General features: G+C 31.0%; 3 protein-coding genes across 5 annotated transcripts; 2 read left to right on the top strand and 1 right to left on the bottom strand.

Moving 5' to 3' along the window:
- Window positions 1-827: 827 nt before the first annotated feature.
- On the top strand, window positions 828-11,397 carry LOC141447494 (uncharacterized). The gene is made up of 6 exons (XM_074115111.1): window positions 828-1,424; window positions 1,594-1,755; window positions 2,714-2,819; window positions 3,106-3,301; window positions 4,389-4,472; window positions 6,584-11,397. Exons 1-6 carry the CDS (start codon window positions 1,222-1,224, stop codon window positions 7,105-7,107), a joined length of 1,275 nt encoding a protein of 424 aa, XP_073971212.1. The 5' UTR covers window positions 828-1,221; the 3' UTR covers window positions 7,108-11,397.
- A 1,232-nt stretch (window positions 11,398-12,629) lies between these two features.
- On the bottom strand, window positions 12,630-15,950 carry LOC141447498 (uncharacterized). Its single transcript, XM_074115116.1, has 7 exons — window positions 15,797-15,950; window positions 15,500-15,708; window positions 14,256-14,421; window positions 14,032-14,175; window positions 13,209-13,355; window positions 12,984-13,089; window positions 12,630-12,899 (listed from the first exon to the last, which is right to left on the bottom strand). Exons 2-7 carry the CDS (start codon window positions 15,682-15,684, stop codon window positions 12,769-12,771), a joined length of 879 nt encoding a protein of 292 aa, XP_073971217.1. The 5' UTR covers window positions 15,685-15,708; window positions 15,797-15,950; the 3' UTR covers window positions 12,630-12,768.
- A 12-nt stretch (window positions 15,951-15,962) lies between these two features.
- On the top strand, window positions 15,963-24,084 carry melt (ventricular zone expressed PH domain-containing protein melted). 3 transcript variants are annotated; one of them, XM_074115090.1, is made up of 18 exons: window positions 15,963-16,315; window positions 16,461-16,549; window positions 16,657-16,817; window positions 17,614-17,758; window positions 17,865-18,039; window positions 18,647-18,810; window positions 18,905-19,114; window positions 19,856-20,025; window positions 20,121-20,291; window positions 20,474-20,646; window positions 21,118-21,259; window positions 21,396-21,466; window positions 21,547-21,698; window positions 21,805-21,940; window positions 22,268-22,407; window positions 22,503-22,774; window positions 22,868-22,997; window positions 23,579-24,084. In XM_074115090.1, exons 2-18 carry the CDS (start codon window positions 16,502-16,504, stop codon window positions 23,822-23,824), a joined length of 2,706 nt encoding a protein of 901 aa, XP_073971191.1. In that variant the 5' UTR covers window positions 15,963-16,315; window positions 16,461-16,501; the 3' UTR covers window positions 23,825-24,084. The 3 variants fall into 3 exon arrangements, with proteins under 3 accessions (XP_073971191.1, XP_073971189.1, XP_073971190.1); XM_074115088.1 differs by having other exon boundaries at window positions 23,576-24,084; XM_074115089.1 differs by having other exon boundaries at window positions 15,978-16,113; window positions 23,576-24,084.
- Window positions 24,085-25,395: the final 1,311 nt, after the last annotated feature.

Here is a 25,395-nt window from a genome sequence, read left to right as displayed (position 1 = left end):
GATCATCTTACATTTTCGTGGCACTAGAAGATGTACTATCAGAAAAATAATATACTAAACAAAATCAATTGATTTTGAGAGGGGATGTTTCTCAAATAGGTGGGGCATAAGATAAAAAATTCTAAATGCGCATTCGACCTTTTTCTTTAACAGTGACTTGGTCAACGAGATTTGACAATTTAAGTGTAATCAGATTGAGATACCACGATCCCTACAGATGTGGAATTTATCTTATGAGAATCTGCAATCTCCTGAGCAATTGTTTTAAAATTTTCAATTTCGTAGAAAGTTTGTAAAGTCAGCTCTTGTTTTTTTTTATCACGCCTCCGAAATTGAGACATAATTTTTTTGGCTTTAGAGACATCTATTTTAATTCTGATTGTGGTTTCTTCTGCAGCTGGGCTATTAGTTCTAACACAGAATTTTTTTTGGAACTTTGAACTACTATGGTAATAGAATAGTGGGATGTTACTTAGTGAAATGGAAATTAAATTGGTTTAGTCTTAAGAGTAGGACGCCCTCCCCATCAACACAAGTTGACTAAGACAAAATAGTTTAACATTCGCTCTTTAACGTTGTATCCCAGCCTATCTGTAGAATATCAACTAATGAAGATGCATGTTTCCGCATAAGCCCAATAACATAGGGTAAATGCTTTATATTATACAAATATAGAGTAAAAAAAATTTCTTTTCAAGAAAACTTGCAAGTTGGTAAATACCCCGTGAATTGAAAATTGTAATCTTTGCCAAAAATTGAAAAATTTTGTTTTTTAAAATTATTTTTCTCTCTTAGGCAAATACTCTTTGGATTAACTCCAAAAACGTCACTTAGATGACATGCATTTAAAATTCTATTTTTACCAAATAATGCCGATTAAAGCTAATTAATTATACATCAACTAATATATTTTTGAAAATTTCTTGAAGATTGAGTTAAGAAGGAGCACATTTCTACAGGTTCATTAAGAAGAGAACTATGAAAAAGCTTGTAACTCAGTACGCAATTGACAATACATCGTCCCACCAATTGGTGCAACTGACTTGTTTACCTCTTTCAGCTGTTTATGTGTTTCAGTTTTGAGATGTTGCGCAAATTTCTACCTCGCTGTATATTGCGTTTACTAGTTTTCAACATCGTGCAGTATATATCGTAGTGGTTCTAAAGTGTTTCTTTATTTTTTTTTTTAGAATTTTTATAGAATAAAAATAGTATTAAATAATGGATTATTTAAAAAAATTATTTCATAGTGCTAAATCGAAATTAACTAGGCCAAAATCACTTAAAATTTTAACAGAAGAACAGAAACTTTATTTAAGCTTAAAACCGTATGAAAGATATTTATATAAAATTCAAAACATAATCAAATGGGAAGAACCTGCTGAAAGTGTATTTTCTGTTTTGCTAGTCAATACTTTGTTTTGGTAAGTACTTTGTATTTATTAATTATATCTATATTAATGTAGTTATATTTTTCAATTGAGAAAATTAATAATTATCTGACTTATAACTCTATTTTTCCTAAAGAATTTTTCGTGAGACTCAAAACATTATAGCTTTAAAATTTTATAATATTACTTACCAATTCCATAGGTTGCTAACATATATCCACTGGAAATTCTATGGACTTCTGTTTGCACTGCTTTTTTCATTTGTGATACACGAAGCTTGGGTTGAACATATTTGGCCAGAAATAAGATTACCTAAAGAGAAAAAATTGGAAATAGAATCTGAAGATATATTACTACCTGAAGGGTAAGTTAGTTTAGAATGTTATTTTTTTTAGTTTAAAGTTATTTTTTTCATGTTTCTACTTTTGGTTTAATTAGTTCATCCGCTCCTTTGGGATCTCAAAACCCCTATTTAAAAAAGTGTTCGTCTGTAATCTTATACATTCAGGGCACTGTAAATACCCGTAAGGCAAATTGCCATTCCCCATTCAAGAATTCCTAAAGTAAGGAAATGTAAATGTATAAGAACTTACAAGTTTTTATAAGCACGCCACTCTTGCTTGACTTACTCATCAACTTCTGATGGTGGTCAAATTTTTGTATTCGGTTACTCCCGGAGATCGTTTTTCTTTATAGTAACTAAAAAATTACAAAATGCACAGTTATTTTTTTGCTGTCACTTCGTAGCTGTTTTTATTTTATGATTTCACTTCTTAGTATGTAAATTTAGACAGATTTATCAATGTAAATATTAAGGTGTATTTAGGCAGTGCAGCCTGAAACCTCTTTTAGTACAATTTGTATTTCTCTTTTAAATGGTAAATAAATTTCTAAATTACATTCAGCTAACTGTCGCTTCAGATGTTGAAGTTTTGGCTCCATTTAATCTTCCTTAAGCGCGATGTTAAAATCTGGGGTACAGCCTCCTCCAAACATGTGATTAGAACACAATTTAAGTGAATTTTCAGTATTTGATACTATCATAGCTCGCAAGCAATGTCCTAAAAAAACTCATTTTACATTGAAAAGGCTCTTCATAGCGGTTTTCAATAATTCCTTCCATTAAATTTTTTTTATGGGTACTTACTCTTCATTATTTACATTAGTGTTTACAAATATAGGATTATAAGATAGTTTTATATTCCTAATAATTTCTAAATACTAAAATATAGTACGAGCGTTTACATATTTATTTTCTTAACAATTTGCGAATAATAATTTTAAATTTCAATAATCCATTAAAAATGATTATTTTTATACAGAGTACTGACCGTGACTGAAATTAGCCATTATGCCACTAACATTAAGAATGCGCTCCACAAACAATGTAGCAGAATGAGGTATCTTCGAACTACACAACCACCTGTGGTAATATTTTATTTAATTATTTTTATTGGTTTGGTGCCCAATGATATAAAATTCTAGTACAATGAAGCAAACTTATAACCTTAATTTTTTTTAACCTTTTTCTTGGATTAATGAAAACATATATCAGATGTACAACTTAATTTTCGGTTTAATATTATTGATCTGTTAATACTAATTTTTGTTTTCCTTTTTTCAAATTGTAACGGATAAACTTAAAGTTTATTGTAAAAAAAAATTATGTTGCAAGAAGAAAATTAGGATGGTTGACAGATGCAAATGTTTACAGTACTGTGTGGTTGTGAGCCTGGGATGCCTGATTGTAGCAGGTATTGGCACTTTCATATCAGGACTTTTTCTTATTTATCTGCTCACGATGGGTTTTATGATTATCCCAGGAATCGTTAAACATTTTCTTTCGCCTGATCATAAAGAAAAGCTAGTCACCGCAGTAACATCACTTTCTTGTGTTTTAGTACCACCAGGTAAATGTACTTAATTTTCTATAGTATTTTAAAATAAAAGTTTCCAACATAAAATGAATTACGCCCAGTGATGGCAACCTAAATATTTAGGGAACCGGTTCCATAAAGTCAAGTGATATCTAGGAACCTATTATTTATTTTTTAAGAATTAAAACAAATCACTTACCTAGCCTCACTTTGGATTAAAAATACCACTTTTTTCACTATAATAATCAATAGCCCATCGGGAAGAAATTCTTCGTAAAACAGTTATTCTCGAAAACACACAAACATCAAATTTTTCTTTACTTACCCTCTTACATTATCCGAAAAAGCCGTTTGACCGCCACAATACTTTTTTTTTTTTTTACAAAATTCGTCAACATTAACTAACAAACACGGTGCCATCTAATTGCTTGGCCAGCCTTCGGATAGCTTTCTTTTGCTATAAACAAATTTCCCCCTCCAACCAATGCTATGGAATCTCAAGTCATAATACACCCTCTTCTAAATCAAAATAAAAAGACATAATTAAATGTGGTCCATTGTCGCAGATGCAATAATCGAATCTGGTTATGATCTGAAAACATCTCACGCACGTTCTGGACAAATGCCTTAATCAGGTAACTTACTGTTAAGTGGACGATGATTTGTTCGACTACTTGTTTCCGTTTGTGCCGTGCAATTAATCCTTTTTGCAGTAATAAGCTACAGGGAACTTGTGATTGTAGTTGTGAGGCACGATCTCTTTTTAGGCTCTCTGTCCCTTCATTACCGGCGAGGTAGCCGGCATTTAATTTTCCCTTTTAGATGTCTTAGGCTAAACTGCTGTAGCAGATCCATACGGTTCGAAATAATAGCGTTTTTTTTTTTTCATTTGGGACGTAAAATTGCCAGTACGTCTTAAAAATTTTTTGTTTTTCTAAAAATATAGGCGAACTAAAAAAGAAAAGAAGTAAATTCTTGTTTGCAAATTTAGACGTGTAAGGAAGGATTTGTGCCGTGGAACTTCTTTGGACACAAAAAAACTACCTTTTTTTTAACATTCCATCATCAAGAAAACAATTCAGAAATCCTATCTTAACTTTCTTCTTGGTATTTATTACAGAAAGCTGTGGCAACATTGACGAATATATCCCAGAAACGACCAAAGAGAATCTGGTGCTTCTTTCACAGGCTGGTGATAATAATGGTGAGGATTAGACTGTCTAAACAAAATTCTAGCTGTTTATTGGGCCAACTTGATTTTTTTATAATTCCTTTCAATTTTTTTTTTTTTTTTATAAAGTTGCATGTAAAAATGAATATATATTTATAAACCCTGTTGCAATATAGCCAGTGGCTTTCTTTCTATTTAGTATAGTTCCTTTTCTTGTTTGTTGTTTCATTTAAATGTGTTCAATCTTGATGATCAAGATTAGTAGTCTCTCTTTATTGTACACTGACTTGTAGGTAAGTTAGATAAAAACCACTTAGCGCACAAATAATCTGTTAATTTAAAAAATATCATTTCTTGTACTTTTTATGATTTTTATCAGAGAATTTCTAACATCCGAAGTTTATTTTTAATCTAGCTACATGGTAATAACATCATATGCAATCAAGTTGAAAAAAAGAGACTAGAAGATCGTAATTTTTTTCAGTTTCTGCTTTATTGACTTGCATAACATATAAGCATCAGTTGTCAAGAATGTTGATTTTTAGAAGACAAACAAGTGCATTATATTTTCATACCAGAAATTAGGTTTTATCTACTAATTTCATTTTTTTTGAGGAATCAGTGGAGTCTAAGGGTTCTGCTTAGATTTCAAAATGAGGTTAGAGAAACAAGACCGAGGCTCTATGCCACAACACAAGTCCGTTCATAAATCTTATCAAAATTTGTTACTACAATTCCCAATATACATTTCACTTGTACTTCTTTTTTTTTAATTTCTAAAAAAAAAGTTATTGTTTTTAGTAAGAAAAATATAATTTGGTGTATTGACGTCAAATTTTTGGAAATTCTTGATGCCGTTTGTACGTTAAAATAATAAGGAAAAAAAGACTCATAACTAGCCTACTTGTAGCTTTTATAATAGGTGCTATATCGCATAGATTAGTGCTGGGAATAACCACTATGTGAATCATTAGCCAGACATTATTGATTTATTAGTATACTCGTGGCGGTATTACAATTTTTCACTTATTCAATCCAAAATATACTTAATACGCAAAAAACCAATGACGGTTTAACCCATAAAATTTAATGTTTTTTTTAATGTTTCTACAATTAAATATAGTAAACCTACGGTTGTATTCCTGAAAATTCTACCAAAAAATTAATTTTCCTTTGACGTAGCAAAAAAAAAAAAGAATGTGTGGAGCTTAATAATTAATTTTTCTGACTCCAACTTTTATTGATCAGTCCAATACGCTTTAGTTTTCAAGAAGAAATCAAAACCTCGTCCCATCTTTCTCCAAAACCCTGTAACTCCTACTGTTCTGTGTAAATTCATTAGCTGGTTACACTTCTCCCACTACGCCAACCCATTTTGCTTTGGTTTCTTGTAATATGGTTGGACGGAACAGTGAGTAATATACAGGTCGTGATTGCGTAGCCTTGATGCATGTAAAACAAGCAACTAGCTACCTCATTGTCCTAAGACCACAATGAAGAGCAATCTCGTTCTGCCTTATGTTCTTCAGTTTCAGTCGACAAACTCTGTAGTCAAACTATCATGGTTTGGCAATAGTGGCCTAAAGTACAACTTATAAATCCCAAATTATCGCCTTTTGGCAGCTAGTGTTCATTTCATCCAGTTTATCAAATGCCAAATTATGGGAGTTATTTCCCTATCGAATTCAATCCACTGGATCAAACAGTTGGCGTTCGTGCTAACAGTTTTAACTCTTTCGTTCTTATATGCTTGTGTAATTGACTTATCTGTTAATATGCACCATGGGTTTGGATACTTTCATTTATTATTATCAGAACACTTCGTAGATATTTGCCGCAATCACACAAACGGGAACACCTGACTATATTTTTAACCAAAGCATTTGTAAATATTTGCAGTTGATTTGTGTTGAGCATGCACTAAGTATTTTCTTATGAATCATAGCACCTTGAGGCAGGCTTTTAAACGAACTGTTTCAATTCCCTTATTTCAAAGATTTCGGGCATATTATTGCCAATTGTTTGGATGTGTTGTATTTGAAGTATCTATAAATTATGTTCTTCTTTTTATTAGTGGATGTGTCAAAAAACTAAATTATTATTTTATTTAATTGACACGTTACGCGTTATTTATGTGTTACAAGACTTGTCTACCCCGTCTACTGAAGACTCATCACTGGGCGACCTACTGATGCCCGGCTATGATGAATCATCCATGGATACGGTCGAATCCTCCTTAAAGCTGCCAACAATACCGCAAGATTCATCGGAGGATACAGATTCAGAAGCTGGTGCTTTACGTTTTAAAAGCAGCCATTTCAATGGTGATGGTAGTTCAACTGATGAGGAAGTCTCATTGGTTAAAGATCTAGTCTTTCCAGATGTCAGCGACATTGCTGATAATTCAACATCATCGTCAACTGCTACAACTGCTTCTATGATCGGTAGTGGTTTAAGGCAGACGGTTGCCGGTGTATTATATAAAACGTTCACAGGTGCAGTGTCACGAGCTGGTACAAGTGGAGGCTTAAGATTCCAAGCAGGTACAACGGACAACGTAAGGTCTCCTGCACTCGACACCGCTTCAATTACCTCTAGAGATAATTTAGATTCGGACAGCGAATTTGAAATTATTGATTCTGAAGATGCAGATTCAGAAAAATTGTAATATTAATTTCATTTCTACGTAAATTTTATAACATTAATTATTTTTTTTCCTATAAAAAAAAAAATGCTTAATTGAGATTTAAAAAAAGAGCGATATTTTTCATAAGTTCAATGTTTAATACATTCAGGCTCATTATATCAGGCTGTAATACCTAAATAAGTAAGAACTTTAAGACAAGTATTTTAAACGCCCTAAACCAATAATCTTTTTAACCAAATAGACAACTTAAGTTCTTTAAATGATTCCCCCTCACTAATTAGAGTAGATATCTGTGGTGGTTAATTAAAAATAAATAAATAAAAAATAAAGCAATTCATTTTTTGTTTGCGACAGTACAATAGGATAAATTATTGTGTTCTAGGTGAATAATGGTTAGTCTTCAATCATAATACTTTTGTTTTTAAAACTAGTAGTCAATCCCAAAAAATAAATTAGTAACAGAGAGAATTAAAATTACAAATTTGTATTTTAAATGATAAATTACAAAAATAATCTACTATCCATTTATCATAAAATTATATTATTTTTCTGTAATTTTTTTAAAAAATAGCCTTCTTAGATTACATTAATTAGAAGGAGAAAGGTTTACAAATATTCCTTACATTACTATTAGTTTTGAACTGTTGCTGAAGACACGTAAAAAATTATAAACTGTTGTAGAAAAAAAAGAACTCTCTAGTAAAGTATTTCTTATAGCTCTCTTTCAATTTTCAAATGCATTGAAAATGAAAATAGAAATAATAATCCGTTAGAAAAAATGGCTCAGTTTTGGCAAAATGTTTTATGCTAAATTCGTTGGAAAGTCAAATTCATTTTTCACCAGCGTGCTGTTTTCTAAGTAATATCACATGAAAACTAGCAAGAAATTTAAGTAGTACCAGTAAAATTCACCGAATCGCTTCCTAGACACATCCTACTAATCGCCGTGCTTAAGAACATCATGGCAGACAGGATATTGTCTATAAATGTGGTGATATTATTCCCTTTAGAGAGTCTGTAATTATTGACTCCGCATTTGATCTTTTTAGTTATCTACTGTCTTTGCACATAACCGGAAAACTTTCAGAGTCTACTTTGGAATCATAAAACTTCTAATTCTAAAAACTTCTTTTCCATATTTCCTCTGAAGATACGCAATCACTACGCATTTTCTTTCTTATGGTGTTTGGGATTTAGTATCTCTTATCTAAATATTTGGGATCGATTAGGGAGCCTCCTTGCGTCTTCGGATCCGTTTATAGAGCCTTTGTGTTGACACTGCACCAATAGTGAAACTTCTTAATTCCCTCTCTTTCAGCAGAACCATCAACCTGCACTTTACATTGTGTTGGCGCTTTAGATACTAAGTAAAAGAGAAATTTTTGTATTAAAGTACTTTAATGAAATATTCTTTGTCATTACTGAAGAAATTATATTATATTGAAACCGTTTGTTTTTAAACAATAATTTCTTTTATTTTAAACACTTCTCCAAATCCCTTTTGGTTAATCTGGAAGATGCAATGTGTGTATTGTGTCTGTTTCTCGGTTTATAGGAACAAAAAAGTATTACGAAGAAATGCTATAATTTTTTTCTACTAGATTTAATACTTTACTATTGCAGCTTCCCAAAAAATATTTTCTGATTTAGAATATGATTCTGTGGATTAATCTTCTTTGGTTTTGCACCTCTTGGGCCCTTAAGTAATCAACTTTCTGTCCTGAGCTTTCCTACTCCATTATATTGCACTCAGATTTATCCCCTTTCGTTCACTTCTTTAATGCTATATCCCCTGTTGGTCTTTCACTTATTGGTCAGTTCACATAAAGTAAACTCGTCGTTCGTTTTCAATTTCCTCTATACTTCCCAGCCATATAAAAATTGTTTCTTTCATTTCGTAAACCATAACTAGTTAGTTATCTTTGATAGCTCGGTTTGCTTTTAACTTTCCAAGTTACCTTTTTCGACTGTCGGGAAAACTAGTTTTGTTTTGACCTGGTTTCTTTTGCTTCCAGTTAATATAAAGTTTAAATAATCATCTAAGAATTCTGTAAGCGCAAACATTTGGAAATGAACAATCTGGATTTAGCATTAAAACTGTAAATTTGACCAACATTTAGCCAAATGCCAAATTCGATTCTTCTGTTTTCATTCATGTTAAATCTATTTTTCTCTCCATTATTTTCTATAAATAAAAGATTTAGTTTCTATAATGATTTTAAAGCAATAAGCGTTTTCAGAAGTCAAATTATTTAAATAATAATAAAATCAGTAGTACATTCAAAACGTTGTCCAATCTGACCGTCTTATCATTAAAATTGATAAATTAAGATCAAACATTAATATTAGCAATAATCTTGACTATTTCTGCAAATCTAAGAATAGAGTCGAAGTTCGTAATGTGTGTCCTTTTGAGAAAAAAAAGGAAAGAATTTCAACAAAATATTATTTATTTTCATCTAAAAATTGATATTGTAAAATGGTTCCTATATTTATCAAAACAAAAAAAATTAGAAATACTTTTAAGTTAGTTTACCTTTACCGTATTTGAAATTTTTTTTTTTTTAAATATTGTCAAATATTTAATGCAAAATAAAAAGAGAATTCCTACATTATTTTCTCTCAAAAAAGTTCTATATTTTCTATCTTTAATTTAATCAATTAAAAAATGACAGCTTTGCAATGTGTAATTTTAAATAAAACCTCTTAGATTCAGAGAATGTGATAAAAGAATTTGAATGTATAGATATGAAAATGTTCAAATAATCCTTCAAAATTATTTTACAAAAAAAAAGATGTATCCAACTTTATTTTTTGGAAAATCCATTTTTGTTCATTATGATTAGGATATAATATTATCTACCGGATCTTTTATAGAAAGTACGTAGTTGGAAAAATTAGCCTAAATTGACGCGGATTCTTGGGGGAAGCCACTTCACAATTTTGGTTATAGAATTTTGTTTTTTTAAATTTTAAGCTATAACATGTTTGAATTTTCAAAAATTGTCTTTATAAACAAAAATGTATTGGTATTATTAATATTTTATATAATACATTCATAAGCACGACAAAAGATACTTTCAAAAAACTTTCTCATGAGCCTACTTAGTTGTTGAGAAAGTTAACTAATTTCACGAGATCACCATGAACGTCGAGATTAACACAATGGACATTTGAGAACGGTTTCCGTATATTTCGTTTTTTCTTGCTTAAAAAAAAGTAAAGAAAAAAGTTCACCTCTTATTTACTACTTTTTAATAATACTAGGACAATCTTGAACTTAAATTGCAAAGGCCTTAAAAATAAGAATTTAAAATAAGAATAAGAATGAATAAAAAGATGTAAATGAAATAAGTCATTAACATTATTGAAATCGCTCTTTTGTAAAATATAAATGTGAGATTTAGTTTGCCCCCAAAATTGATTATTTGCCAATTAAAAATCAAGGTGGTTATCCTTAAGAATTTTGGCTTCACATGATTTTTTTTTTGTCTTAGTTCAATTAACTCATTATAGAACCAGACTAATTAATTAGTTACCTCTCTAAGAAATGAAAATAAATAATTTTTAAAAATAGCCAGATCGTATATTTTTTACTCAACTTTTGCAAACTGGGTGATAAATGTGTTTTATTTATTAAGTTAAGATTAATTAGTAGTTTTACTTCAGAAATTAGTAATTAAATTTAGAGACAAATCCCACATTATCTTATTTACGTCACTGTTATTGAATAATATAATTTTTTTATAAATAAAAAAAAGAAGATTTATTTTCTTCCTCTTCCTATTTTATATTTTATGCAAACACTTTTTACAGAAAAATAACTATTAAGTATCGTGACAATTGTAAAAGCAAATTGTTAAATAAATTTAACATCAAAATGTTAAATGAATAGTTTTAATTAAAAAGGAAAAACAAAAAAAACATATCGCTATCAATTAATCAGTAGTAGTACCATAGATTTTTTCCCCAAGAATTTGCCGTCTTGTGAGTGTTAAGTGAAAAAAGATATATGTGCCTTGTTTTGTTTAATTAACCTATATTTTAATGTGTGAACTACTTTGTAAAACGCCTTTTGATGTTGTTTCTTTAAATTGTATTTCGTATATTATTTTAATTGTTTTAACTGTTAAGAGAAAGAAAGAACCATTATTGATGCTGGGTGCTAGGGTATATAATTAGGGTTCGTTCGAATAAAAAAAAAAGTCTCCAAATAAAAAATAAAAAAAAAGGAAGTATTGTCTTTATTGTATATATTCATGTAAATTTTTGTATGCTATTAAAATTTGATTCCTAAGAAAAAAAAAAAAAGCTGGGTTGTAACTTTATTACTTTATCGAAACTTACTTATCACCATCAAGAAAGCTATAGAATATAATGCATAAGGGATCAGCGGAGAAGATAATTGTATACTGTTGAACAGAGCTACCATAACGAAACTATGTGATCCAGGAAGACACCAAAGTTCTGTGGTCATAGATATAATTTCATGGTACAAAAGATGTATGGATAATACAGATAAATGGGTAACGAAGTGGCTGATTGCTGAAGGAGGTCGCTCAGGCACCAAGTGTAAGTATTATTACATCTCTTTAGAAATTTAAGAAATTAAACTTTACATATGAATAGTGAAATGAATAAAACAGGTAAGGAAATCAAAGCATGTTACAATTCGGCGATTAATGTGATAATTTAAGGTAAACAAGAACCGACATTTCTACTCAGCACATTGTGATCATCAAGTCACTAGTAAACAATAGGCCGGAATTAAAGGGATATTGCTGAACCCCAACCATTTTGTGCTCGTCAGTGCGTGTTACCCTAAAGACGGAGGCAAAATCTGGATAAAAAAAGAGACCTCCCGACTAACTTAAAGAGATTGTGATCACTTGGAGACATGGACGTCATAAAAAGCCATTTATAACTAACCAGATTAAATATTTTTCCAATAATACGGTAGTTAATTTGCAAGATTAAATAAAAAAATACAATATTTTTTTGGACTCACCTATCTATTTCTAACTATTAACTATTAATTTCTATTACCTCTGTTTGAGAGCTACTGTTATAATCACGTCAAATTTATCTAATTGTGTAATCATCAGAAGTGTATGTTTTGTGGGCCTTTAAGTAAAAAATGAAGGGTCATGAAAATTGGCATGTATGTAACTAGACTGTCAAAGTGTGGTATGGAGTAGTTTAAAATTAAAAATCTCAAAAAGAGGATTGTTCATTTAAGTACATATTACTTTTATCTCAATAACTCCGACATCCATTGTCCATTTAAGGACACTGTTTCCTAAAATTTATAAAACAGCAATCACGGCTAAAAGCAGTTTATAAGAACAACAGGTAGACTCGCAATGAATGGTTTCGAAGTGAAAAGCTTCACATAAGCAAAGGAAGTCCTGCCTAAAATTCTTTCCTAATTATCCCCCTCAGTAGTCTTACTTTGAAACCTCGCATTCGTTTTAAAATCACTTTATTGAAAGGAACGCAAAAAGAACGAACAAATGGAGACAATTATGGAAACATGTTAAAAATTTTCTGCAATTAACAACACATTTATTGTAATAAAAGTAGTGTTTTGAAAATTAATAACATAAAAACGTCTTAAAATAAAAAAAAGTTCTGTAACCTCAACTGTCACAAGAGTTTCCTTTAACTTGGGTGACGTCCAGTTTAGCGAGTGTCTTGCTCATCGTCGTTTGCAGAAGGTTTAGCCAATGCTCCTTTTCTCTGAGGTATCACTTTTAAAAATGCTTCTTTCCAAGACATTCCATTTGAAGCGACGTTCACCAAAATTGCATATACTAAATTAAGAATGAGCATATTTAGAATACTTGCAAAGCTATTATATATTTAAAAAAAAAAAAAAAAAAAAACAAATAAAGTACCATGATCAACTGTCAAAACTTTTCTGCTTTTCATTTCAAGAAATTCACTAATTGGTAACCTTCCATGTTTGATGCCTTGTTCTTTCGCTTTTCTTAAACAAATTCCCTTAATAAGCAGACATAATTATTATTAGATTAATAAGGCAAAAATAAATAAGAATTTAAACAAAGCAGTTTAAAGTAAACTTTGAATTAAATTTTTTTTACAAAAATATATTTAATTACTTTATGATAATTATGGTCCACCAATGCTCCAATTATGTACACACTAGAATCATCTAAATTTTCTACAACGTTATCTGAATCACTAGTTAAATAAATAAGTTCTTCTTTTTTAAAAATATCTAAGTAATTTTCCGTCCAAAAGTTGACCTGAAACGAAATTTAGCGACAAATTTGGATTAGTTCAGAGTGTGGATATTTATGCAAGGCCAAATTTTCTAACTATAAAGTTACAAATTCAATTTGCGGTAAACATAATTTTGAATAACGCGCTATCAGAATAAATACTGTCCGAATGTTCATGGCTAAGTACCGTATTAGACTACGTATGCATTTAAAATGATGCAGTTATTTTAAATGGAAAAGATTAGCAAGTTTTCGGTTGTTGCTTTCTCATCCTGCTAAGTTTTATTTTCTTTCAATGTTGACTTGTTTTGTCTATTTATCCAACTACGGAGATTGGCTCATCAGGATTTTTGGGGAGAATTCTTTTTCTCACTCTCTACTCTTCTTTCATCTGAATCTGACAGAAACTTTGTAAATATAAGTCAAAGTAAGGTAAAAACGACCAAAAACCAGATATAATAATCTCAGAAGATGAATATATATAAAACAAAAAATCAAATCGATGAATGAAGATTTTTTGAAAGATCATTTTAGGTTAAAGTGTTTGTATTTGTTTTTCATTGAATTTAAGTGCATCTGACTTATCAGTAAAAACATAGTATCTTTCAAAATCATAAATGGATTTGTGATTATTATTATTTAATTTATCCCTTCAAATTCATTATATAAAAATAATAACATAGAATTTGTAAATACTAACATCCCAATTAAGATATCCAATATGTTTTTGCATAATTTCTTTGGATTTACCATCAAAATTTGTAACATGAAGTTGTAATGGTTTTTCAGCTCTTCTATTTACAGAATAACATCTACTCATTTGATTTACACATTTATTCAGGTCCTACAAAGAATAAAAAAATTCAGTAAGAATTTTCGAGAAATTAAAGATATAAATTTTTTAACAGTAATTAAATGTATTACCTTATCTGTCATTAGATGATCAAATGAGAAATCTAAAACTATTCTAAGTTTACTTTTACTTGCAGTCAAGTTCATGTTTTTTAATTGTTTTCTAGAGGGTCCTAGTTCTATATTTTTTAGTCTAGCCTCTTCTCTTTTCTTCTTTATTCTTTCTTTTTCTTTAGCCCTGAAAACAATTCCTATAAATGCTCGAAAAGTACCAAATGAAAATTCTTTCTCATTTCATTTATACCTAATAAAAGTAACTTAGAACAAAAGAATTAGAAAACCTCTGTAAGGGGGTTTTAATAAAACACGTAAGCAATAACAAAAATTAGAAAACCTGACAATTGTTTTCGTACGTATTCTACTGCAAAAAAAAAAATATAAATAATAATAATGAAGTAATTGGAAACCTATTTCATTTTGTACAGAAAAAATGAAAAACTAGTATTTACAAAGATTTTACGATATGCAATTTCATTTGTGTTAATTTATTTATTTATTTAATTTGTCATAAAAAGGGAAGATTGACGTCCCAACGCATTCCAGAACCTCAAAAAAATCAATGCCCAAGCCATTTTTTGGACTACACAAAGTTAATTAGTTCAGAAAATTGAAGTTGAATAGCAACAATAAAAATTGAAAATGTCTACCACTAGAATCTTCAACCTCACCGAAAATATCTGTTTCATGACCTAAAGGTCCACTTTATTTATTTGAGAGTAGTAAATATTCTTTGCTCAAATTTACCAATTTGTCTTTCTCTAAATATTTTAAGCGCTACTTGATACAAACACTTAATAGAACTCATCAAAAAAAAGTGCTTTCTTAAAAAATTCTCAAATCTCTTTCTAGAGCAATCTTAAACTGCACAAATCTGGATGATTACCAAATAAAACTCAGACGAAAAGTTACAATACTTTATGATAGTGTTTAATTTGCCAATTACCATCCCAGACTGCTACCTATCGGAGAAGGAAAATGCTACAAGATTAAACCTGAATTACGTATCCATATGCACTCAACCATCATAAGAAAGATACTCATTGTATAAAAATTGATGAAGTTACAGAGGAAAAATATTTTTTAATAATGAGCAGTTCTGCGTAAAATATATCTACTGTTGCCTCGTGGCAGTATTTCTTATATTTAGGATGTACTCAATTCATTCATTTAATTTTAAATAAAGACTATTACTATGTCACAAATTTTTGAACTATAATAAGAGAAAGTTGTATCAGTGTTCACTCCAAATTTATTACCTTTTTATAGGCCTATACTCCAGCCATTTTTCGTGCTTTAATAAACGTTTTCTTGCCCTTTTCGAAAGTGTTGGTTCATCGATTTTGCTTTCGCTTTCGATTTGTATGGAATCAACCGCTGTCTCAACTTGTGGTTTTTGATTTCCATTGGCAGAATTTAGTTCGCAGCTCTCAATTGCTGCCATATTTAAAATCACCTACTTTTATTCCTGTTACGCCAGAAGAATATACGAAATTTAAAAGACAAAAAATAATAGAAGTACTATCTAAAACAAAAAAGAAGCCAAATGGAATTACCTTATTCCTTCCTTATGAGCGCATTTCATTATTACTATTTTTAAGGCTTGAACTAATTTAATATGAATCGTAACTCTAATCCAACAATAATTTAAGATTTGACCTACTAGTATGTGGAAGGAAATGTTATTCTTAAGAAACCACATTGAAACCTACTACACTATAGGCTCATAGGCCACAGATGTTTATTAACAGTTAATGAGATTACGTCCTCAACATGGCGATGTAAACGGACCGACCTAGAATTCACTTCAGTTCGAGATTCGGACAGCTGTCCCACAAAAGTGAGCCTAGGGCCCAGATAAAAAGCACCTCAGGTGAACACCCGTATGTTTATTCGGAAATATTGGAAGAATAATCAATTTTCATTAAAGTGAATGTTGAAATTTTGGTTTGATGCAGTTTTTTTAAAGATTCTGTTGTAATTTGAAAAATTTCACTTTTTAAGCATAATTCCATGTTTTCTCAATTTAATCTTGTAATGAGATTGTGTTGTTATTCTGTGAGCCGCCAAAGATTGTTAGTAACATTTATAATATTATTCCTTTACATTTAGTGTAATAAATAATTTATAAATACTTGACTGTCACTCCAGTTATACTGATCATGTAAATTGGAGTGTGAAATTATGTCTACCTAATACTATCTACTGCATCTCTTCCAGGAACTTTACTTTCATTTAATGGATGCTACTTAATTGCCAAAATGCATGAGTTATTCACTCAGGTTTTAAGCAAAAAAGATCTGTCTAAGGTAAAATTTGTATTTTTTTAAATTAGTAATGTTGAAACATATTTTATTTGACTATTAATGTTTCAAAAAACACTGCTAATATTGTTCTTATTTAACATTGTTTTCAGGCTGGCGACTTATTTTCCGTAGCTGATCATGCCATAGTTAACGATTTGACAGAAGTTGTTAACAAGATAGCTGAAATCACTAGCTTACCGGATTATGTGAATAATGACAATGATCAAAGTGTGGTTGAAATCTGCATCACAAGAGTTACTTCAGCCATTCGGTAGTGATTTATTTTTTTTAATTTTCCATTTTTATGTGTAAGATCTACATTCTTTTTCCATGAGTTATAAGTTGAGTATGCAGGCTTCTATGTCGCATCTTGTAGCGGACCAGCTTTTTTGGGGGGAGGGTGGATCTCAGCGTCTCTGCTCCTGTTTTCTATAACAGCGAATACACTAATATTGCTGTATCATAGCACTTATACGGCTCTTAATCCCGCTCATTCCTTTCCTCTCTAGCACTTAATCCCCAGTTTTCTGTAGCAGGTCTTTTTTCATTATTGAGCCGTTGGTTAATTTAAGATGTCGTTTTAATAGATCCTTACAGTCCAGTGTCTACAGGCCACTTCTTGAGGCAATTTCTCCAACCAACTTCTCTTTTAAATATCCTTTTTAATTTTCTGTTTGATCACCACTCATTTCATATCTTGGTAAACTGTGTCTACTGGATTATGTAATGTGTGAATGGATTATGTGTGTGGTATGCTATAAACACAAACAGCATTAAACCCCAGGATTAATTATTTTTTAAGGAGACCAGAAGCTGATTCATGATAATCCACGAGTAAGAGTTTCACTTCCTGCCAGTGAAACCCTTTATCTATTCCAAATTTTTTCACTTTAAAGATAGTTCGTTTAATGTTCATTGACTTTAAAGGGAGCCAAAATCAAGACATAAACTATAGTTTTAATTTATTCTACATATCTTTATCATCCATGCTTAGGCCACTTCTCGAACAGTCTTTCTTCTTTTTTCCTTATTGCATTAACTATGTGCATACTCTGGATCTATTTTAGGGAAACTGGTTCAATGGAACAACATGCAGAAGCTCTAGTTGGTCTTCTGGAATCTTGTCTGAATCATAATTTGAAGCCTTCCGTTAAAGATGAGGATCCACCTCATGCCAAAATTTCTTCAGATATTATTTCATGCATCTTCCTTGTAAGTGATAACCATCTTCTGATGCACATTAGTGAAAGATTTAAAAATCCTTATTAATGCAAATGAATTCAGCAGCTCTGTGAATTATTGTTTGTTTTTTTTCCAGAATTACAATAAAAAAGATGTAATGAAACGAGCGCTTCCTGTTGCTGTAAAATTCCTGCACAAAGGAAATAAAGAGCTCTCACGGAATATGGCTTCATATTTATCACTTGCCGCCATAGATAACGCCGATCTATTGTCCAAGCATATTCAATTGATCATTGACTCAATTATATCTGGTAAGTGAAAAATTTCGTTTTGGGGAAAAAATGAAGGTAACAATGTTTTTAAAGTTCTGATCTTTTCCTTCTGACGTCTTCTTATGAGATTTTGCTGCGTGAAGTTGTAAGTTGCAGCAATCTTGTCCATTAGTTTGATGTCATGATCTTTCTGAACATTCAAAGTTAATAATATATTCACACTCATTCCTTGATGTTCAGGTCTACCGCTTGCGTTACAAGGATTCTCTAACCAAGGATGTAGACCTTTCTGACTTTATTCAGATTTCAAAAATACCCTTAATATAAAATTTAAAAAACGCAGAGGGAATCCTAAGTTATTCCTGAAAAAGCGTTCCAGATCTGTTTTCAGCAATGCATTCATTTGGATGAAAACTAATTTGATGATAATAAAGCCTGACTTTTCCCATAAAGAAGAGGGATTCCCTTTTTTGCTCTTGGAAAATTCTTTTGGAATCCATGAAGTATTTCTAAATGCTTCTTGTTTACTATTATAATGTAAGATTATTCACATATTTATAGCAGAAAAGCTCCTGAATTATCAATAGTTACAAAAGTTACTGAATAAAAAAATATGTACCGATTAACAACCTTATTTTTTGAACAGGCAACTACCCGCTGTGCAGAGTTCTGCCACAGATTTACGAAGTGAGCAAAGAGCCAATACACGATCATGGGATGGCTTTAGTGTCGCTTCTTCCATTGTGTGAACACGCTGAGCGTCTGGCTTTAATGCAATTGTTCAGCCTTATTGCTGCTAATAAACCATCAGTAAGTTTGTCTTTCTGTCTACATTTTTGCAAAATTTATAGTAATAATAATAACCGAATTCCAATTTTCTGTCATTAATTTATTTTTTAATTAGTTATTAGAGCCTAGCCTTCCACAGCTTTGTGAATATCTTACCATATCAGCGACAGCGGGCGCTACTATGCAAGTTCTTTTACGTTTAGCTGAAAAACGCCCTCATTTGTTGACTGATTATGTTGGAAGAGTGAAACAGGCTGCAGAAACCTATCCCAGTACACTGTGTCTAGCGGCTCAGGTTATCACTGCCGTTGGTAAATTGAGCAAGGTAAGTAATTGTTTTAAATGTCATTTCTCAAGATTCTCATTATTAAAAGAGATGTAACTATGTAGTTGGAAGTTTATGCCATGATTCCAATAAATTTTCGGGATGTCTGTGTTATAAGAATCTCAGTTTCGTTACTTCTATTAAAAGTCAGTAAAGCTAACGTTGCGTGTTTGCTGTAGGAAGTATGTCAATAACGTATTGGTCTTTGTTCAGGAAAACTTTTATCATGTCGTTTGCGTAAGTAGCTAAAATTGAAGAATATCTTATCTTATTAGTGGTTGAATATCATCATTACTCCCTGGTAATCCTGATACTTCTATCCCGCGAAATTCTGACGTCTAATATTGTTTAGTTTTATTTGAGATAATCTGTCTTGAATAATAGATTCTTTATGATAATATAGCCTGGTGTGTTTGTGAAGAACTCCAAAGCGCCTAACAGTATTTTTTTTTTTTTTTTTTTTTTTTTGTGGGCCTATGCCTGTGGCCATTAGCCCTCCTAACAGTATCAAAACGCGGAAGCTACTTCAAGAATACTTGATTTTCTGGAATTTTTGTTTCAAGGCTCAGGTGATACCCAGGCATTTGTGTTAGACTACCCCACCTTGTATATTTCTTTCTGCTGACAACTAACATTAACTTCTTAAGACTAAATGCTTCATACTTCATAAATGTGTCTGTTACAATTCTTAATGTTTGTTGTGAGAGTATGTCTTGCATCACATAAGATTTTTTTCATTAGGAAAAGGCGCAGGATGCCCTTAATTTTGTGCTGGAACATCTGGGTAAGGCGGAAAGAAGCAGCCAGGCTGCTTTATTACGTGAAGCTACTCTACTTTGTACCAATTATCCGGTTTTGTTCACGGAGAAAATGTTAGCAGAAGTGAGGAAAAATAAATCAGCAAATTCAAAGTTAGTTGAACGTACAGAATTTGAGATAACTTTTTGCATAATGAATATTATTCACTTAAATAATTTAAAAAAATAAAATAATCTGATTTTTACAGCAATCAAGTTAATCAGACCCCGGCTGGAGTAACAATAGTTAAAGTTGGTGGACAAATGCCAAACAATAAAAATAATGTCAACAGTAACAATAATAGTAATAACAACAATCCTAGAGTAAACAATAACAACTTACCACAGTCGAAATTGACGCCACCACCTCCTTTAAACAAGTAGGTTTAGTATACGGTATCAATAAACTTAATTTTAAAGTAAGTTGAGTCAATTTTTTGTTGTAGAACTGAACATAATAATGAAACTTTCTTAAATTGAAATTCACAAACAGAAGTCAAAACAAAACTCTTTTCGAATGGTATTTATCATTTCTCAAGGAAACATTTTTATCTTTACACAGACCTTCTTCACAAGAGAGCCCTCTAAATAGGAGTGAAGGTAGCAGGGTAATGATCTCTCCCAGACCAAGGTTAGTTGGTGGCGGTGACAGTAGAAGTACTTCTAGATTACATTCTTCGTCAGCGCATCGAAGTATGACTCGTTTAAATACTGGAAATCTGTTTCCAGCTACATGTAAGTATTAACTCTGCATTCATCGTTGTTGGTAAGACAAAAGACATGCTTTAAAAAATAATGAAATTCATTAATTGAAAGTTTTTGTTTAGTTTTTGAATGTAGAATACAATTTCTGGTTAAAATAATCTCGTACGAAGTACTTAAAAATTCCTCATCCTTTCGTTATCTAAAATTATTATTATGTTCGCCTTCGTGGCACGTATGACGTGAAGTATAAAGTGGTCAAATAGAGAGCATGTACAAATCGAAAAGTGGAAAGAAGCTCAACATGGTGTTTCATTTTGGTATTGTTGTCGCTTTACAGAATTGCAACATCATTATGCGATTTTTCAGTTTTCCTAAATTTCTTAAAATGACAAGTAATTTTCATTTTTTTCATTAAACTTAGTTTTCAGTGGTACACAAAGGATCATCACTATTATTTGACGATGCCCATGTATAAATTAGATATATCTATTTTATTAACAGCGAGCGGAAGTGGAAGTGGTTTGCACAAGAGTATGACTAGGTTACCATCTGCTAATAACAGTGTAACTACAATTAACTCCCAACCTAAAGGAAAGGTCTCTTCTGGTGGAGTTACCGTCACCACTAATCACAGCCCGACAATGTTAGTATTTCCTGTATATCCTAAATTCTTTCAATCTAGGTTTTTATTTTTTATTGATTTTTGTATTGATCGATATCAACATACTAAATTTTTCAAAAGAACACAATTATAAACTAACAAAAAAGCATATATTTAGAGGAAGGCGTGAAGAAGAAGCCGATATAAATGGTTCTTTGATACCTAGTGGATTGCCTGCAACTAATTCAGGTAGAAATCTGAGAATCACTTTGTACAAAACTCTTAAAAAAATGTTTGATATAATAGAGTATTTTAACTGTTCCTTCCAGTAAGCTCCAGCGGTGTGTCAGTAAGTGGAAGTGGAACTGCACCAACATTGTCTATGAGTTCCAGTCAAGCTTTAGTAACTCCTCGTAGAACGAATACTAGCGTCACCATCATCAATCATAATAACAATGCCGCCATTGTTGCTGCATCTCAGGTAATACCTTAAGCGTCTATAAACTAACATATCTTGAGAGAAATGTAATTGGCGCGGCGATATACCGTCGCAAGTTTTAATATTTTCCTGTAATTAACTGTTGCAGAGAATTAGTGTATTTGAACCATATCCAATGCGTGATACAGTCCAACATTTTTGTGAAAAACATTTGGACAAAATTAAATCATACATGGACAAAGTTTCTGAAAGGATACCACTTCCAGCGAAGTGTACAATAGAAGGTGAGTTATAGTATTTTATTTCAGTAATGCAAGTTGGATTAACTATGCCGGAGAAGGGAGAGTAAATCAGCTGCTTCGCAAGGACTTTTGGCAGTCCTGCAATACACTGACATCCAAAACAATCACACAGTATTCATAGTTGATGTGTGCTTCAGACAAATCTAGCTTATTTTGTTTTAATTTCAATTTTAATAAAAATCTGTAGTTAACCAGATTACTTTTTTACACTATAATCTCTTGGTACTTACCTCTTAAATATTCAAAAATACGCTCTTTTCAAAACCTAGTTATAAGTAAAAGAAATTAATAAATATTTATAATTTTCAGAAAGAAGAGCTAAGAAAATGGCAAAATTGCAGTTCGGATGCAGCGGCCGTGGAGAGCATTGCCTTTATTCTAGAACGTTGTTCACTATGAGAAGCAGAAATCCTCGGATTTGGATTCATTATATGTTTCTTGCGTTACAGGTCATTTTTTTAAAAAAATTTTTGTTTGTTTGTAAGTTAGTTCTAATTTTTTTTATTATAAACAGTTTACCTTATTAAATGAAATTGTCTTCTAGGCTAAATCTCCAAGCGCGCTAAGTTCTAGACATTCTGCTGTGACTGCACTTAAACATTGTTGGGATATTTTGAAATGTGAGAACAAACCATTTGTCACTTTGGTCACGTCGGCATTCCCTTGTGCCAGAGATCAAGAATCTGTTTTGAATGAACTTCGTAGTGCTGGTTTCTGTGATGTTTTTGAATACTGTCCAAATAGCACAAATGGAAACGATGGTAGTAAAGGCAATTGGGGTTGTTTCCTTTGCAATCATCCCGACAGAGCTGTTGGGTAAATTATATGCATATAGATTTGAATTATTTTGTTAATAAATTAAATTAGACTACTGAATGTCTGAGATTAATTACTCTTCTCTTATTTAAGATTTCTTCATGATTCACAACCGGTAATAGAAGGTCAACTCAAGGAAAAGAAAGGAAGATGGAGAATGTTTAGAAGATGGCGTACTAGGTATTTCACGTTGTCTGGTGCAAGACTTGAATATAAAGGCAATGTAAGTATTATTCCTCCCCAATATGATACGCTGTTATTTATTATTTTTTCCTTAACACTTTTATTTTGTTAGGGTAAAAAATCTTCTTGTTTTGTCCCAAAACAAATTATTTTTTTGTGACAAAACATTATTCTTTGGTTACACTGTTTGACTTTTGAGGGACATATTTTTTTTCACATTTAGATTTAAATAAAAATATAAATAATAATTTTACCGTGTTTAAGTAACCACGCTCACTTCTTTCTAAAAAATAGAGGGAAAAGTGGGTCGAAATAAATTCAGATAGAGGTAATTTTGGTTAAATTTACAAAAAAGAATAAATAAAAAGATATAGCGACATATAAAATTCAAGAACTATGATATAAATATTGATAGCAATTTTTTTCCCAATATTTAGTGAGGGTGGTTAGTTTTACATGGAAAGAAATTAGAAATTAAATTATGTCTTGCTTTTTTATAACTTCTTGTTAAACTGCACTTGGTTAACCTCGAATTATATGAAAGCACAATAATATTCATTTATCAAAATAAATAAAAGTGTCTGATTACTAAAAGATCTATGCAAACATTTGCGACAGAAGGACGACAAAGATGCCAGGCCAATCGACATCCACCAGATACGTAGTGTGAAAGTTTCTCGCGGTGCACGAAACATACCAAAAGCTTTTGAAATCTTCACCGGCGACAATTCTGTGATATTAAAACCAAAAGGTGGTAAAAATGCCGAAGAATGGGTACAATGTCTGTCTGTGGTTGTGGCACATTCTCAAGCTAAAGAGGTACCTGCAACTCGTGGTTCTTCTTTAGTAAGAACAGCTGCAGTTTAAAAAAAATATTTTTTTTTTTAAAGTGTCTCGTTGGAGTTAGAATTGTATTTTGTGAAGTAGAAAAAAAAAATCTATTCTCTTATTGTTACAATATATTAAGTATATTTTTTATTGAAATACTCTATTAAAATAACGTAAATTGTTTTTTATTAATTTTGTTTTATGATTATATATTTTGTAAAATTCAAGAAATTTTACTGAAAGTTTTTTATTGTACTTAAGAAAAAAAAAATTCTATTCTTCCATGTAAATATATGTGTTTTTTTTTTTTTTTTTTTTTAAAAAAACTATCTAGATTTTTTTAAAAATGTTGACATTGTTATTTAATAATCATTTATTTTTTAATAAATCTATACTATACATCAAAGTGAAGACCATGAATTTATTAATCCAAAATAGATAAAGCCTTCCTGGTATTTCGTCAGAAAAACCAACAAAAACTCTGCCTTTCTTTTTATCCCAATAATGTTGAAAATGTGATTGAATTATCAACGTATTATATTAATATATTCCACCTTATCAACAACTAAAGTCAACTTTTGTCGTGAAAGGAAATTTAATCAAATATAACTTATTTTTTAAGTGAATTCTTCGGTCTTTCACAATAATCTGACTGCTTTGCAGAACGGGAAACAGATTTCCACGTTTCGTCTGGGGGCAGAATTTTTTCCTTGAATATTCTGATCTGGTAATGCATATAATAAATTCTATTCAATACCCAATTAATCAAAAGTGCCCCAGTAAATCCCCTCTGGGTCACGGGGACGTAGGCTAAATTTAAAAAATGGAAAAATCTTTTAGAAAATTAATACACAAATTTATTGGGTAATGGCTACATTGTAAGAGTCGCTTTATATTCTCTTCCTAGTGGTAAGAGGCAGTATTACTACTTAAAATTTTGTCAAAGTTTTTACTGGATGTATACGAGAGGTAAAAGTATTTCAGGAAAATTAGTTTTTAGAAAACGTTATGGTAATGGAATAAAATATGTTGTATACAAATTTCGTCTCTTATGTATAATTATACATCTTTAAGCGGACCTATACAGCATATCGTACTTCACATCTCCAAACTTTCCTGGCTGTCGTAGGACCTTTGTCGACTGGGGAAGAGCTGAGGAGAGATGTGGCGAGCAATATTACAGCAACGATCTTTCTCAAAGCAGAAACTATGGTGGTAGAGAAATGGTTTAGGCTGTGTTAGATTCGGAAGATCAGATGGAATTAATTTTTATAGAGGCGACTCTAAAACATACTGTCTACGTACAGGAAATTCAGAGGCTGTTGACCTAATTAGCACTATTTGTTAGCAACGAATTTTTGTCACGAATACAACAAAGATCTAAACAGGTAAGAATTAAATAAAACAAACGAAACAAGAGTTTCATAAATAAAAAAAATAAATAAAAATTAGGTAAAATTTTTTGTTAATTTCTTTTATTACTTTCTTTTTTACTTTTTTTTGTTTTGTTTTATAAATAAATACGCATTATATAAATTAACAAACTAGAAATAAAATGTTTATATACATTAAAAAAAAAATCACTTACAGTCGTATCATCCTTTTTTCTA

Source organism: Rhodnius prolixus, unplaced genomic scaffold (genome assembly GCF_049639745.1).
Source record: "Rhodnius prolixus isolate KJV_2025 unplaced genomic scaffold, Rpr scaffold_7, whole genome shotgun sequence".
NCBI classification, from domain to species: domain Eukaryota; kingdom Metazoa; phylum Arthropoda; class Insecta; order Hemiptera; family Reduviidae; genus Rhodnius; species Rhodnius prolixus.
The sequence above is the reverse complement of the archived record's forward strand: the minus strand, read 5'-3'. Positions and strand labels throughout refer to the sequence as shown.

What these genes read in the sequence shown, in the direction of transcription:
- LOC141447494 (XM_074115111.1), top strand. Translation starts at nt 1,222, where the DNA reads ATGGATTATTTAAAAAAATTATTTCATAGTGCTAAATCGAAATTAACT. An exon ending in GAACTACACAACCACCTGTG is followed by an intron (nt 2,820 to 3,105) that starts GTAATATTTTAT and finishes AAATGTTTACAG; the next exon opens with TACTGTGTGGTTGTGAGCCT. An exon ending in TTGTGTTTTAGTACCACCAG is followed by an intron (nt 3,302 to 4,388) that starts GTAAATGTACTT and finishes TATTTATTACAG; the next exon opens with AAAGCTGTGGCAACATTGAC.
- LOC141447498 (XM_074115116.1), bottom strand. Translation starts at nt 15,684, where the DNA reads ATGGCAGCAATTGAGAGCTGCGAACTAAATTCTGCCAATGGAAATCAA. An exon ending in GAGTATAGGCCTATAAAAAG is followed by an intron (nt 14,422 to 15,499) that starts GTAATAAATTTG and finishes AATTGTTTTCAG; the next exon opens with GGCTAAAGAAAAAGAAAGAA. An exon ending in ATCATCTAATGACAGATAAG is followed by an intron (nt 14,176 to 14,255) that starts GTAATACATTTA and finishes TATTCTTTGTAG; the next exon opens with GACCTGAATAAATGTGTAAA.
- melt (XM_074115088.1), top strand. Translation starts at nt 16,502, where the DNA reads ATGCATGAGTTATTCACTCAGGTTTTAAGCAAAAAAGATCTGTCTAAG. An exon ending in AAATCTGTTTCCAGCTACAT is followed by an intron (nt 20,647 to 21,117) that starts GTAAGTATTAAC and finishes TTTTATTAACAG; the next exon opens with CGAGCGGAAGTGGAAGTGGT. An exon ending in GACTTGAATATAAAGGCAAT is followed by an intron (nt 22,998 to 23,575) that starts GTAAGTATTATT and finishes CATTTGCGACAG; the next exon opens with AAGGACGACAAAGATGCCAG.